This window comes from Asterias amurensis, chromosome 8 (genome assembly GCF_032118995.1).
Source record: "Asterias amurensis chromosome 8, ASM3211899v1".
Taxonomy (NCBI): domain Eukaryota; kingdom Metazoa; phylum Echinodermata; class Asteroidea; order Forcipulatida; family Asteriidae; genus Asterias; species Asterias amurensis.
In genome coordinates, this window is record NC_092655.1 from 21,070,554 (window position 1) to 21,086,356 (window position 15,803).

The following is a 15,803-nucleotide window of genomic DNA, read 5'->3' on the forward strand; positions in this document are numbered from 1 at the left end:
TGCAAAATATCACAATAAATATTGATTAGATACAGCATTGATTTGCGGGATCAATAGGACAAACAAAACAAATTTCTACTTTTAAGGGTTTTGGTACTTTTTTAAAATGAGACAATAGAACCCCTCCGATGAAATATGTAAATTGCACATCATGCGTGTGCAGGAACACTACTGTTTGGCAAACTGAGGGAACATAGCACCTGGGGCCAATTTCATAGAGCTGCTTAAGCAAAAAATTTGCTTAAGCACGAAAATAGCTCGCTTATTTTACACAGGTTACTGGCAAAAATTTCATGCCATATACATTACTTGTGACTGGTATTTAGCTGTTGTTTGCTTAGCATAACAATTCAGTTGAGTCTTGGCCGGTAGTCTGATTTTACTAAGCAAGGAATTTTTTGCTTAAGCAAAATTTTGTGCTTAAGCAGCTCTATGAAATTGGGCCCTGGTTGTATGAGGCTGATGGTGGTGTGAGTCATTTGAGTTTGGGTATTTGTAGTGCACAACTCTTTAAAGGCTGTGGACACTATTGGTAATTACTCAAAATAATTATTAGCATAAAACCTTATTTGGTAATGGTTGATAGTATAAAACACTGTGAGAAACGGCTCCCTCTGAAGAGGTGTTGAAATCAAGCATCTGAAAGCACACAACTTGTAATCGTGTGACAAGGGTGTTTTTTCTTTCATTATTATCAACTTGCAACTTTGACGGCCGATTGAGCTCAAATTTTCACAGGTTTGTTATTTTATGTATATGTTAAGATACACCAAGTGAGAAGACAGGTCTTTGACAATTATCAATAGTGTCCACTGTCTTTAACGCCTGCAAACCAAATAATACACGCACGCATAATTACAGGGGTCAAAAGAATTTGGGGGAAAATCCACAAGACCACACTGTCATGTACCAAAATTAATTCAATACTTTTCTGATCATTTAAATGGATAACTTTGTTCAATTATTTCAATTTGATGATGGAAAAAAGAAAACTTCTTGAAGTAATATAAAACAGAAAGACAGAGATGATAATTATCAAAAACGGCTACCTCCTTGAAGATGGACTTTGTCTCCAAAGGTTCACAAATAACTTTCTCCGACACTCCACCAACGAGAAAGCACAGCGTAGTAAACAGCATAACAAACGCAGAGAAGATGAATGTAAAAGCCACACTCCTAAAAAAAAATAGAAAAGGAAATACAATCAAACAATACCTGTCAGTTAAAACATTTTTCATTCAGATTTGACTAGTTGCTAGAGGTAGTTTGAATCCAACATTTCCTTAGCACTAGGTAGCGCTTGAATTGATTTAAATTGAGATCTGCAATATAATCATTAATAATAATTGTGGCTTCTTATATATCGCACATTTTATCCGTCACTCAGTGACGCTTAAGGCGCTGTAACATTCAGTTTTCCTGCAAGGTATATGGGACTACGTTCGAGTTATGAGACCTACTCCATTTACATAGCACCACGTATTGGTTTACAAGGTGCTGTGGGGCAAAATAATGCCAATCAAACCAGGAACACAGGGGCGAACCCCCAGTTAGTAACACCTGGGACCAACGGCTTTACGTCCCATCTGCTGAAGGACAAAGCATTAGGTGTCTTACTGATAGACACAGGTGACACCACTGGGACAACCAAGCTTGCCTAGTCTAATAGCTAGAGGCAGTCGGTTTAGTTTCTTTAGCAGGGCCCAATTTCATAGAGCTGCTAAACACAAAAATTTGCTAAGCATGAAATTTCTTCCCTGATAAAAACAGGATTACCAGCCAAATTTTCACTTGTTACACATTGCTTGTTACTGGTATTCAGCTTTTGTTTGCTTATCCTGAAAATCACATGGAAATTTGGTTGGTAAACCTGTTTTTATCAAGGAAGAAATTTCATGCTAAGCAAATTTTTGTTCTTGGCAGCTCTATGAAATTGGGCCCTGGAGGTAGCACTTGAATTTATTGAAATCGAGGAAAAACTTACGCAAGGAGTAGAGTTCCACCAAAGTTCGAGAAGCATCCTCTCTCCGTCGGTCTGTCTCTGGTGTCGCGCCCACACTCCCCAAACAAAATACCAAGGAAGTTGCAAACAACAATGATGAGAATTACACAACACAGTGCGATGCCGACGTAAAACCTACAGACAGTGCAAGAGAGTAAATGTGAACTGACGAACAGATGTATGTTTAAAGATTATAGTTTGGTTTTTACCCTTACACAATAAGTAAAACCTACGGACAGTGCAAGAGAGTAAATGTGAACTGACAAACAGCTGTATGTTTAAAGATTATAGTTTGTTTTTTACCCTAACATCAATGAGTAAAACCTACAGATACTGCAAGAGAGTCAATGCGAACCGACGAACAGATGCAGTGTTGTAGCTAGGTCAATTTTAGCGTTGGGGTCTAAATCAATTTTTTTCTTCCAAATCCACCAAGGGCGAGCGTTTCAACAAATTATCACCATTACGTTTCGTAGGTCCGTCTGATATTATGTTTTGTCTTCTGAAGGGATTAGTATAAAACAAATTGTAAATCAATGTCAGTAAGAGCAAATGAAATATAAATAATCTGTTAAGTATCTCTAAGGCTTTGTCATTTACGATTACGGGTAAGCTTGGGCGATATCGATTTATTTTATTCACGATATATCACCGACAATATATCGCGATATTCGATATAATCGCGATTAATGAAATTTGACATATCAGTCTTAAAACTCCAAGTGAAAGTTGTAGAAGAGACAGTCCTAGTATAAGAGAGGTGTTCTAATGACCTATTCTTCTGGTTTTACTCCAAACCTATGGGGTATCAGCTAGCAAATACATCGCGATATTTAATCGATATATCGATATATAGCGATTATCGCGATATATCGCGATATATCGATATTTCGATTAAAACCAAATCCATCCGATATCGAAATCGTGTCCAAATTAATATCGCGATATTCGATAATATCGTGATATCGCCCAAGCTTAATTACGGGTGTCAAGCTTATCTCTCTGAGAGTGAATTTTTGTTTTTAATCCAGAGGTTAATTTTACCTGTATTTATCATAGGTCTTAACTGTTTCGAGTTCGGAGTACGCTCTCTGCGTAGTAGGACTGCCCGACTCTGGAGATATGCTCTCGATGGCACTGTTGATATCCTGTTGACAGATAGAGAAACTTTCACGTACTTCATTAAACCCATCAGCTATCCTTTTAAAGGCACTGGACACAACTGGTCATTACTTAGGCAAGTTGTTACGTAAGAGACTGTGTCATGAACACCCATACACAATTCTGAATGGATGTAAGTGGCGCCATGGTACCAGGGTTTGCTCATCTGGAGGTTGCTATACAAAAGCTTGCGCCGAACCATTTGACAAAGCAACTGTCTCTATAGTCTGAGGAATTCAAATGTAAGTGGTACATTGTGACTAAACAAGTCATTGTACCAGACATTGTTAACATCTAACTTGCAAATGGCTTGTTGATCAGACTGTCTCTAGCTACCGGGTATGTCTCGGTGATCTAGTTGTAAGACCATGGAGAAAACACTGCTCTAGAATTGCAAAGGAAGGGGGTTCAAATCCCACTCTAGTAGAATGCCTGTGAATTTTTTCACATAGCTCGGGAAAGTACTGAGTAAACAGTGCTAATACACAACCATGTATAAGGGTAAAACCAAAATTAATATTCTATCTTGGTTGCTGCACAATAGTCGCAATTGACCTTGGCGCACAAGGCCAGTAGGGGATCCCCAAACATGTACAGTATAAAAATATAATATGAAAAACTTTGATCCCATTTGGTTAAAGACAGTGGACACTATTGGTTATTGTCAAAGACTAGTCTTCACAGTTGGTGTAGCTCAACATATGCATAAAATAACAAACCTGTGAAAATTTGAGCTCAATCGGTCGTTGAATTTGCGAGATAATAATGAAAGAAAAAAACACTTTGTGTTACGAAAAGTTGTGTGCTTTCTGATGCTTGATTTCGAGACCCCAAATTCTAAACTTGAGGTCTTGAAATCAAATTTGTGGAAGATACTTCTTTCTCAAAAACTACGTCACTTCAGAGGGAGCTGTTTCTCTACTCAATGTTTTATACCACAATACTCGTAATCAAGTAAGGTTCCATGATGATAATTAGTTTGAGTAATTACCAATAGTGTCCACTGCCTTTAAAAGATGTTGTTCCACTTACTGGTGCAATTTGGTCTTCGAATTCCTTGGTTTGATTTCCAACTGAATCTCTCAGTTTTATAAGTTCATTTGTAAATTCTGCAAAAACAAGCAAACATATTCTTAATACAAAATGAAACATTACAATATTATCCTAAGATGAGGAACGTAAAATGACTAGAGCAAATATGTGTGATGCAGCGACCAGACACTTCCTGCCAAATCTCAAAAATGGGTTTGTGGCGTTTAAGACAGCACTGAGTTAAACCCGATACGGTTCATCTTTAGTTTTAAAGAGGTCAAAGCAAACGCAACCTTGTTACTCTAACATCCGGTTTCATCCCGTTCATTGGTCACCGTGTGTTTACGTAATGATTAAGGAGGTCAATGGGTCATCTGTTGTGAGTTAAATTGGATGTGGTCTTTTTTTTTCTGTCCCCACACAGTGTTAAAAGATAAACCCGAAGCGGTCTAAAGATAAACCCCCTCCCTGGACAGTCTATCTTTTGTGGGTTGAACTCGATTTGGTCTAACTTTAGTACCGTTCAGACACACAGATTTGAACTCGATCGGGTTGAACCATGAGTTAAACCGACTTCAGTACTGTGTCTGAACGACCTCTAACTATGAACACCCGACTCAACCTCTTGGGTATCATCCCTGGCTATACAGTAGCTACAGGTTAGGTATCATCCCTGGCTATACAGTAGCTACAGGTTGAACAGCTTCTGACCTGACTCCCCAAAGCTATTGCCGAAATAGGGAGACTGCCAACATTGGACTGGATAGTTCACTTGGTAATTCAGAGGTCACAAGTTCAAGTCCTGCTCTCCTTAAAAAAATTCTTTGGTCAAACTAAAATTATTTTAAAATTCACCTTGTCAGTTCCCCTTAATTTATTGATAGAATTTAGAAAGAAAATGTTCTTTTATAGAGAACCTAAGTCTTCATTCCAGTTGTTTTCTCAATTTCAATATGCGCAACACAATCAACACAAACCCCATGGTACTTTTAGTTGGTGACTTGTTGCTGCTAAGCAAGAATAGATTCCTGCTAAGCAAAATTTTTACTCTTGGAATCTCTGTGAGACTAGACTTGTGGACAAGTCGTTAATGGTCTGTCGCAGTGAGATAGTTGAGTCATGGTGGTGGTGTAATGATTTAGGTTTCCATGATTGAAAAGTGCTCTTGCGAGATCACTCAGCTCTCTCTCGCGCAAAGCTGCTGGCTGCCAACTACCGAGACCATAGCCGTGAGAGCAGTAGTCTTGCTGGGGCCAGTGTCGTGGCCGAGCGGTTAAGAGCACCGAATTCAAACTCTGGTGTTTCTGATCAGCAGAGTGTGGGTTCGAATTCCCAGCCGTGACACTTGTGTCCTTAAGCAAGACACATAACCATTGCTTTGTCCTTCGGATGGGACATAAAGCCGTTGGTCCCATGTGTTGTGTAAACGCATGTAAAAGAACCCAGTGCACTTATCGAAAAGAGAAGGGGTTCGCCCCGGTGTTCCTGTCTGGATTGGCAGCATAGGCGCCACAGCACCTTGTAAACTATTACATGGTGCTTAAGGATTAGGTCTTATATCTCAAAATTCGCCCTACTCCTTGCAGTGATAATACCTGGCGCTTTGTTTCCTTTGGCAAAAGGCACGTTATAAATACGGTTATTATTATTATTATTATTATTATTATTATTATTATTATTATTATTATTATTATTATTATTATTATTATTATTATTATTATTATTATTATTATTATTATTATTATTATTATTAGTCTTGTGAGAATACCGCCAGTGTAGCGGGAATCATGGAGAGAGTCAAAGACGCAAGAGATCCAGAGACAGACGTTAAACGACTTGTCCACAAGCCTATTTGTGAGACTGGCTTATTGTTGACTATATTCACTTACGTTTGACGGCAGTTTTGCTTTCATTCAAGACCCTCTCTGGGATTTGGTCAAACTCTTGTCTGCCTTGTGTGGCTAGGTCTGTGATGTTGATACTCAACGCTTGGTTGACTCTGTTTAGCTGTGGCTCTATATCGATCTAAAATTTAAGAATCAGAAAAAGAAAAAACACCTTGAAGGGTTTGGGTTCTTTTTGTAACAAAAAAACACAATGTCCACAGATTTAAATTAAACTTACACGACTTACACAGATAATGATGGTAGAAAGCTTCCCTTAAAACATGTATGGGTTGTGTGATCTTTGGCAGGTTAACATAGTTCATCCTTCATTAAAAAAAAAACAGTGGATGATATTAAACAGTCACACAGTAGGAGGGATCATAACTTCACTATTTTCTGACCACAAGATAGATCAAATTAAGCCAACTCTTCAAAAGATAGTCCTTCATTTGATGATATTTTACCAACTAATCCGTCAACTTTGTTGTGACGTGAATTATAGTTTTAATTCACTTCCTGCCACGACACAAATTAATGAGAATAATTAATCTATATCGAGCTGGCTACATGTAAAGTCGAAGCAAAGGAAATGAACTATAGGTCACTTTTACGACCCACTCTTAATCTTAATTAATTAATATCCATTAAAATTCTTGTGGGACCTTTTAGCGAGACTTATTACTACCACATGCCGTCCCTTTTGTGGATGTTTTAATTACATCTTGCAAAGGATAGTTAATGGCCTGACAGTTTGACCCTAGCAGAGTCTTCCTCGACTGGGAAATGACAACACAACAAACATGCATAAAACATGCATACTATTTTTAAGCCATTATACACTTTCGGAACAGGAAAAAAAAAAAAGTTCACAGATTTACAAATAACTTACAGGGTTTACAGGAGGTAATGGTAAAAGACTTCTCAAGAAATATTGTTCCGTGAAATGCTTAACTTTTTTGAGAAAACATTAAAACAATATGAATTTTCGGTATCGAGAATTACGGATATATTTTAAACACACCTCAAGACACGGCGAAATGTGCGGAAACAAGGGTGGATTCCCGCTATTTTCTCCAGACTTCGTTGAACGATTGAGCCTAAATTTTCACATGTTGTTATTTTGAAGTGTGGGCCTTTGGACAAACTGTTTATCGAAAGTGTCCAATGGCTTTAAGTATAAAATAAGCAGTGAACAGGACAAACATGAATATGAGAGAGAGGGTCAGAGAGCACACAGAAAAAAGCAAGAGATATACATTTTGTATTTGTCAGGCATTTCAAAACAAGCCTTTCTGGCTTCTGTATGCCCCTACATATTACTTTGTATCCATTATTTATTACATACATTATATTTGTTCATTTAACTTTCATTAATTTTTTTCTTGACCTGTTCTTGACTGTCTTTGACTTAAAGCCAGTGGACACTATTGGTAATTGTCAAAGACCAGTCTTCTTACTTGCTGTATCTCAACATATATGCATAAAATAACAATCCTGTGAAAATTTTAGCTTGATTGGTTGTCGGAGTTGCGAGATAACTATGTAAGAAAAAAACACCCTTGTGGCACGAAATTGTGTGCTTTCAGATGCTTGATTTCGAGACCTCAAATTCTAAACTTGAGGTCTCGAAATCAAACTCGTGGAAAATTACCTCTTTCTCGAAAACTACTCCGCTCAGAGGGAGCTGTTTCTCACAATGTTTTGTACCACCAACCTCTCCCCATTACTCGTTACAAAGTAAGGTTTTATGCTAATAACTATTTTGAGTAATTACCAATAGTGTCCACTGCCTTTAAATAATTGTACTTCATTTGATTAGTATTCTCCTATTTGTTCACCAATATGGAAGTAAATGTTGATTGAATTGATTGAGTTGACCTGATGACAAACAAGGGAAAGTTTGAACACAATTTCCTGTTGACAGAATCTTTGAGAGGCGATTTGAAATTGAAAGCGACTGCTAGAAAAACATGCTCAGTTGAATCTCCATGGTAACAAACAGATGTTATCTCAAACAGACTTAATCTCAAATATCCTTTGTTGCAAGAGTTTTGGGGACAGACTTAAGGTTGCATGATCCACTTTTTGCTGAAATGTGTGTTTTATTCCCCCATGCAAGGCCTCGATCCAACACAGGATTCAAATCGATTCCACAGAGATGAAAGGCATGTAAAAAAAAAACACTAGGCCAATTTGATTTCTGTAAAAGTAGACAATTGAGTTCATATGGGTTTTTGTGTGCACTCTTAAGGATCCACTTGAACAAATATGGCAATAAATGATCTCTTCGCAAAATGATTGTGTTTTTGTAACAATTTAAAAATGTTAACTCTCATCGAACTCAATTTCGTTATTGATTAACACATTTTAAATGAATTTTGCGAAATCAATTTAAAATGTGTTAATGAATAACGAAATTGAGTTCGATGAGAGTTAACATTTTTAAATTGTTAAAAAAACACAATTATTTTGAATGCTATTTTCTTGTGTTTTTCAAAAAGATTTGCAAAAAGCCTGTCAACACTCTCATTTTGTCATTTGTGAGAGCTCCATTTCATACAGCCGCTTTGTTGCTGCAAGGAGGTATAACAAAGCAACCTCCCACAATTGACTTCAAAGTATTGTCATTTTACACACACCGTCAACAACAGTGTTTCAAATTGTTCAAAACCTTGAGCTCAGGACCCTATATTCATATTGGATATTTATTTGGTTAAATTCAGAAGTGTACTTGTGTATGAAAACTAATGATAAACAAACACATTATAAACAAGTTTTAAAAACGTTCCCTCCACACATTTTTACTCAAGTAGGGAAATTTGTTCAGGCAACCAACTGCATTGTATACTGCAAAAGGAACACTTTGGCGACAAAAAAAAACGATTTTCTCCTAGCTGTAACTCACTGTCCCAGAGAAAAAAAATGTGAAAACTAGAAATAATGTTCTTCTTGACAACTTGCTCTGTGTGACATACATGACATACATAGCTTCTACACTTCCCCTTTAAAGGATTTGGGTACTTTTTGTAACACAAAACACATTGTCCAATTTACACAAAAACTTACACCATTTGAAGATAATTTTAGTTGAAAGCTAACCTTTAACATTACTTTACTTTTTGTGAAATGAGTCAAAAAATGTCATGACAATTTTTTTTTACATGCTGAAAATATTTCGTCTCATGATCACTGAGACAAACATTATTTTTGTGGCTTGTTTTACCCATTTCTCAAAAACTGCATCACCTCAGCAAGTAATATTTTTCAGGGAAGCTTTCTACCATCATTATCTTCAAACTGTGTAACTTAAATGTAAATCTGTGGATTTTGTGTTTTGTGTCCTACAAAAAAAAACCAGACCCTTTAAAGAAAAAATTCTGAGTAATTTATAATAATAGTTTAGAATAAACTGCTAACATGTGTTTAGTTCGCTTTTTTTGCAAAGCGTCAACAGGATAAGAGTGTTTGTGTATGACACGGACAGACGTCAGCTCTAGGCTAGTGTGAATTTAACACCCCAGCTGTTCCAGAATCATCAAATATTTGTTCTAAAAGCGTCTCGATTATTTGGCATTTCCTCAAAAGTACAATCAGTACTAAAAAGATGTAGGGATATAAACGAGAAAGATTTGTTAAGAGCTATTTGCTGATAAAAGCAGCTCTGTTGACCATTTACTTCTTTAAGGAACATTACAGAATTGGTTTTGCTAGCAACAAAAGTTGCTCAAAGTGTAAGCACTTTACGTAATCCACCATGTACATAAACTGACAAACCCGTGGAAGTTCGAGATCGATCGAAAATTCGACATCGATCAAAATTGTGAAAAACCAATTACAAATTTTGCAGTGCATCGATACCAAAGCAAAAATGACTATAACACACTCACTGACATGACTGAACAATAATAACCTCAAAACGCTAAATTTGATTATATTCATATCAAATATTTCTCATATATTTCAGACAGAAATCTTTCAAGGGGTGTTTTATACTATCATCCTCATTAGACCATGTACGTTTTATGTAAATCTGTGATCTTCAGGATTTTTGTTTCTTACCAATTCTGTAACGATCCTTTAATCAAGACACAATAAAGAATAAAGCTTAACAAAATTGTTTTTGCATGTATGTGGCATGTCTTGGCCTAGTATCATATTCTAGCTCTGGTGTTTCTTATTAGCATAGTGTGGGTTCAATTTCCGGTCGTGAGACTTGGGGAAGTAGTGCTTTCTGCTCTACCAGCCAGGCTTCTTATGGATGATACCCAAGCCTACCCTGTTTCAGCCCCATGAGTAGATGGCAATGGCCCCCGGAAAATAGTTGACTTGCAGCCAACATCTTGAAGTGGCCTTCAGGCACTTTGTCTGCCCCATCCCCCCCCCAAAAAAAAAAAAAATAATTAAATAAATAAATAAATAAATGACTTACAATTCTGAAATCTGCAGCTACTGTTAAGTCTTCTAGTCTCACATCGTCCTTTGGACAGGGTTGACCAGGTTGGCAGGGAAGCATTTGCAATGTTTCGTTGATCATCATCTTTGCCATCTCTAGAGACGTTTGCAGTTCGGCTGCTTTGATAATTAGTTCCTTGGTCGAGCGGTTGACTGCGGCTAAATTCTCCTGTAGGCCTGAAGATTCTGAGAGAAAAAGTAAAGGAATATTTGTTGATAGAGTGGTGCCAGAGAAGTTTTAAGGATTCGGGTACTTTTTCAAAATTCTCATAGATTTACATTAAACTTACAGGGTTTGAAGATAATGATAGTGAAAAGCTTCCCTTCAAATATTACTCACTGAGGTTGTGTAGTTTTTGAGAAATGAGTAAAACAAGTCACAAAATAATTTTTGTCTCAGGAAGACCAAAATTATTTTAGCATGTAAAATCCAATTAACCATGATATTATACCAAAACCATAGGATTATGGTCAATACGTTTTTACACGCTAAAATTGAGATGAAAATTATTTGTTTTACTCGTTTCCCAAAAACCACAGCACCTCAGTAAGTAAAATTTTGATGGCAGCTTTCGTCTATCATAGTCTTCAAACTGTGTAAGTTTCTTGTAAATCTGTGCACATTGTGTTTCGTGTTAAGAAAAAGTACATAGACCACTTAAAGAGGGGTAGGGGACGGAGCAAGGGGCTAAGGGGGGAGGGCAGCAGTTGAAGAGAGAGAGAAAGGTTGGAGGCAACAGAGAGTGAACTGTCACTGAAAGAGCTAAGATAAATACATGCACATTCAAATTTTCCAAACTTGTGTAAAGTTCTCTGGTTTGACTTGTGGCAGAGTGTAAATATCTCTACTTGATTTGGTAATGAGTTATCTCATACAAGTCACACACACAAGAGGAATCATGCGAGGGGGGGGGGGTTCTGTACTTTTTTTGTAATAATTTTTGGGTGCTTTTGAGACTCTTGTGTGAGGCACTATTTGTTTGTTTGTTTTTTTTTTCAAGTTGTGACTCTTACCCTCAGCCAACATGAAGATCGACTCCAGCGCTGGGTTGACCTTAGCTGATAATGCTTGATGGATCACACCACCGACCTGATCACCAACATCTGTTTAACAATTAAATTATTATAATAAGTTTGTCATCATAAAAAAAACTTGAGATACAAACTGTTTAAAGACACTGGACACTATTGGTAATTGTCAAAGACCAGTCTTCTCACTTGATGTATCTCAATACATGCATTAAATAACAAACCTGTGAAAATTTGAGCTCAATTGGTCGTCAAAAAACACCCTTTTCTTCTTTCTCAAAAACTACTTTACTTCAGAGGGAGCCGGTTCTCACAATGTTTTATACTATCAGCTGCTCCCCATTGCTCGTCACCGCTTTTATGATAACTATTAGCATAAGTGTATTTTTTTTCTACATCACTGTATGCATTAATGACATATTTTTATACAAAGGATTGAGACTAATTCTCAAATCTTTGCAAACTCCACCAAAAAAACTTCAAAATGTTGTCCTTTAGAAAAAAATAGTTTGTCTGAACCTAAAAGTACAACTTGGTCAGATTAACTGACTTCTACGATTAAAATCACTACTGCCTCTTAAAGCTATAACAAGACCAGCCTATTTTCTTGGCATCTTGTTTGCCTCGTTTGAATTTCACAAGATGAACAACTTAGATAAATACGCCATGTTGGACATCTGCACCTCTCAGTGATGAGGAGTGAAAGGAAAACATCCCCCCCCCCCCCCGGGGCATCTTGGGAGAAAAGCCCCCTAAAGCTCCCTTAATTCATTTCGATTTAAAGGATGAATTTTCACACAGACCTTGGGGATGTTTATGATTTGACTCTGTCCGAAGTGATAATGATGACAAGTACAAGCATAAACTTAAAGGGAACTGGACATGTTTGGTAATTGTCAAAGACCAGTATTCTCACTCGGTGCATCCCAACCTAAGTATAAAATAACAAATCTGTGAAAATTTTGACTGAATTGGTCATTGAACTTGCAAGAGACTAATGAAAGAAAAAAACACCCCTGTAGCACAAATTTGTGTGCTTTTAGTTATCTAAAAATGGCTTCAGACCTGGATGTCACAAAGAGTTAAGATAGTCTTATCTCCAGTTAGGACGAGTTACTCGTCATAACTTAGGACTAGCCTTAAGTTTTGAATATCTCCTAGGACTAGTCCCAAGTTAGAATTAGTCCCAACTCTTTGTGAAATCGACCCCTGAAGACTTCAAATAATTGAGTGAGAAATTACCTCTTTCCCAAAATCTACGCTACTTCAGGCCTGCTGTTGAAGTGTACCAATATAGAGTAATAAACAACAAGGGAAACTGACTGGTTAAATTTTGTAATAATTTGGGGTAGAACAAAGAAAACTTTAACCACGGACTTCAATCTGCGTCCTGGCATGCTGGCACTCTACCAACTGAACTATCTACCTGTAATTTTGGCGTTCTTCCTATTTTGTCAGCATCTTTGTTTCGGGGTGCCAGTCAGAAGCCATACAACCTGTAACAGCTGTGTAGCTAGGGATCACACCTAAACTTTCCAATTCAACATGGGAAGCGGCAGTATAGGGATCCCCTTAAGGGGATGTGACTGGGCCCCCAGAACAAAGATGTAGACACACAAATAGAAATACCGCCAACTGATCACTCAATTGGTAGAGCACCGGCTCGTTAACTCCGGAGGTTGCAGGTTATAAGTCCCGCTCTAGTCAAGTTTTCTTTGTTCAACCCAAAAGTGTAATAATAATAATATGAGCATTTCTACCCGCCTACAATTTATATTTAGACAGTATCTCTTTGGGATTTATTTCAGCAGGATATCGAGAAAACCTAAAGGGGTACACCTGGAAATTGCAAACAGCTTTTGTATATCAATTACCAAAAGGAGTGAGTCATAAAATCTCATGTTGTGCAGCAAATGTACATTTTACCTGTGAAAGTTAGAATTCTCTCGGCGTGTATGATTTGTTCGGAAAGGGCAAGGGCACCAAGGCATTTTCTCCTTGGTAAAGGGCACCCTGTGAGGAAATTGTAAATTTCTACTGGCCAGATAATTTAAAGGGCACTGAGGCAATGACCAGGGGCATGGAGGCAATCGCCTTCACTGCCTTCAGGAAGTATCAGGCCCGAGTCTTAAATTTTGAGTTTCTGATCGATGTCGGAAATCCGTTGCCCTAAAGTTAAGCCCAGTTCATACTTCCTGCGAGTGCGAAGTGAATTTGGTGATGCAATAATTGGTTTGCACTGTCTTTTCAATTGTGACGCAAGAATATTAGCTTCGTACAAAGCATTCCCGGTAAGCAGAATTTTAGTGTGCTTAGGATGTGCTTAAGCAGCTCTCTGAAATTGGGCCCTCAGTGAAAACAACTACATAGAAGGCTTCTTCAAGTCTTTTGAACAACTTCCTCTTGTAGTGTTCCATTTTTGGAAGGTTGTTTTATCAGCATGGAAAACTCCTGCTGTGTATCACTCCCCTTATTCAGTCAACTATTTCGATACTTTTCAGATTAGCCCGACTAATCCCCGTAAATCCCAAAGATTCTCTCAAACGAAGCAAGTTTTCTTCTGGTGAAGGCGTTGGTAATCTTGAGACATCTTAATAAGGTACTTACTGTCTAGGTCATTGACGATCAGACGGAACACATAGCCAAACTGCTCAAAAGCCAGAAACTCAAACTCCTATATTGGAAGGAGGAAAAATGGCCAAAACAGGAAATTAGTTAATTAACGTTGGCAGGCCTGTACTGCGTAGACAACTTTGGTACTTATACAATATTTGTCAATACTACCTACAATTACTAACTCTCCGTCTGACAAATGAATAGGGTCTAATGTTGTCAAGATGCAATAGATGTTAAATTTGCAACGGGATAAAGAATTTTGTATATCGTTGGTAAAACCAAAATAAATAACCATCAAGACGGTTCAGAACCCAAAAATTTACTCGGCTGATACAGCACTCGCTTAGCAGAAATGGGAGTTGCCAGCCAAAATACCATGCAATGTACTTTAAATGTCACTGGTTCCCACAAATTGTTTTTGCTCAGCCTGTGTTACTTGAACTAATTAAGCAGATCAATTTACAGGGATTGAATTTATTTTTATTTATTTATTTATTTTTTTGGGGGGAAGGGGGTTGGCGGGGGATCACAAGACCGCAGGACTTGTAGCTCTAAATCGTTTCTTACTGGAGATAAAACTAGTCTTAACTCTTTGAGAAATCCACCCAAGGCCTGTGACAATAGGGCCTACAATGCCATAGGGTGTTTATGATTGACTCACTGTTGATTGTATTTTAATGATTATAAATAATAATAGCAAAGGAAATTTGATAAGTTTGTGGTTAAAGTGACCCCTGTCATTTTTCATCTGAATGTGTCTGAACACAATAGAAGCCTCATGGGCTAGTGTGATACTTCATATGACCTTTGGACAATAACTAACAGCATGATGTATGAGTCACCTACAGTCTCCCCCCCCCCCCCCCTTTTCACTGCTTTTATTATTATTATTCATGGTTTAGTAAAAACATTCAAACTAGTTGCCATAGGCAAAATTACAATGAATTTACAAAATTTACAGATAAAACGATAAAAATACAGACATATCAAAATTAGGTGTGACATTAAAACAAGGGGGCATAAAAAGTACACAGGAATTCAACTAGGCGAGATGAGCAGAAAAATATTACTGCAAAAACGAAGACAAACAAAAAACATTAACAATTAATTACACAAAATTTTCATTAAGGAGTTTGGTCATGTACGGGATTGCACTATTAGCATGTCGCTTGGTATGTATATTTACATTAGGAGTTGTAAACAAATGTGAGTTACGTAGTGAACGGACATTACTATCTCCTCTCGTCTTACGAAGCCACTCCCATTATAGGTACAGGATTGGGTTTAGTTGTTGAAAGTGTTGAAAGGGCAAGGCCATTTTTTCCGTTTCACAAAGGGCAAACAGGTATATGCTTTTCAACACTTAACTAGCAAGCTGGAGCACTTGGCATGCTTGGAGTATGATGAGGGTGTTCAGGAATAGTGTAATAGAATTCCAAGCTAAAATACAAGGCCTGCAGCCGATTTCACGAAACGCTAGGATTAATCCTATCTCGAGTTAGGAAGAGTAACTCGCCTATACTTAGGATGGGTTCAATGCCTCCTTTGTATTTGGATATGGAACTGAACCCGTCCTAAGTCCTAAGATTAATCTTAAGCTACATGTAGGAAGAGTTTCATGAAAT

General features: G+C 37.5%; 1 protein-coding gene across 2 annotated transcripts in view; it reads right to left on the reverse strand.

The window, feature by feature from the left end:
- Positions 1-15,803, reverse strand: part of LOC139941139 (prominin-1-A-like) — a 47,475-nt gene that overhangs the window by 13,479 nt on the left and 18,193 nt on the right. For both annotated transcript variants that reach the window (XM_071937588.1, XM_071937587.1), the window contains exons 6-13: positions 14,170-14,236; positions 11,548-11,637; positions 10,511-10,719; positions 6,085-6,220; positions 4,196-4,272; positions 3,047-3,150; positions 1,985-2,137; positions 1,050-1,176 (exon numbers count right to left, since the gene is read on the reverse strand). In XM_071937588.1, coding sequence (XP_071793689.1) covers positions 1,050-1,176; positions 1,985-2,137; positions 3,047-3,150; positions 4,196-4,272; positions 6,085-6,220; positions 10,511-10,719; positions 11,548-11,637; positions 14,170-14,236 — 963 coding nt within the window. The remainder of the gene's footprint in view (positions 1-1,049; positions 1,177-1,984; positions 2,138-3,046; positions 3,151-4,195; positions 4,273-6,084; positions 6,221-10,510; positions 10,720-11,547; positions 11,638-14,169; positions 14,237-15,803) is intronic.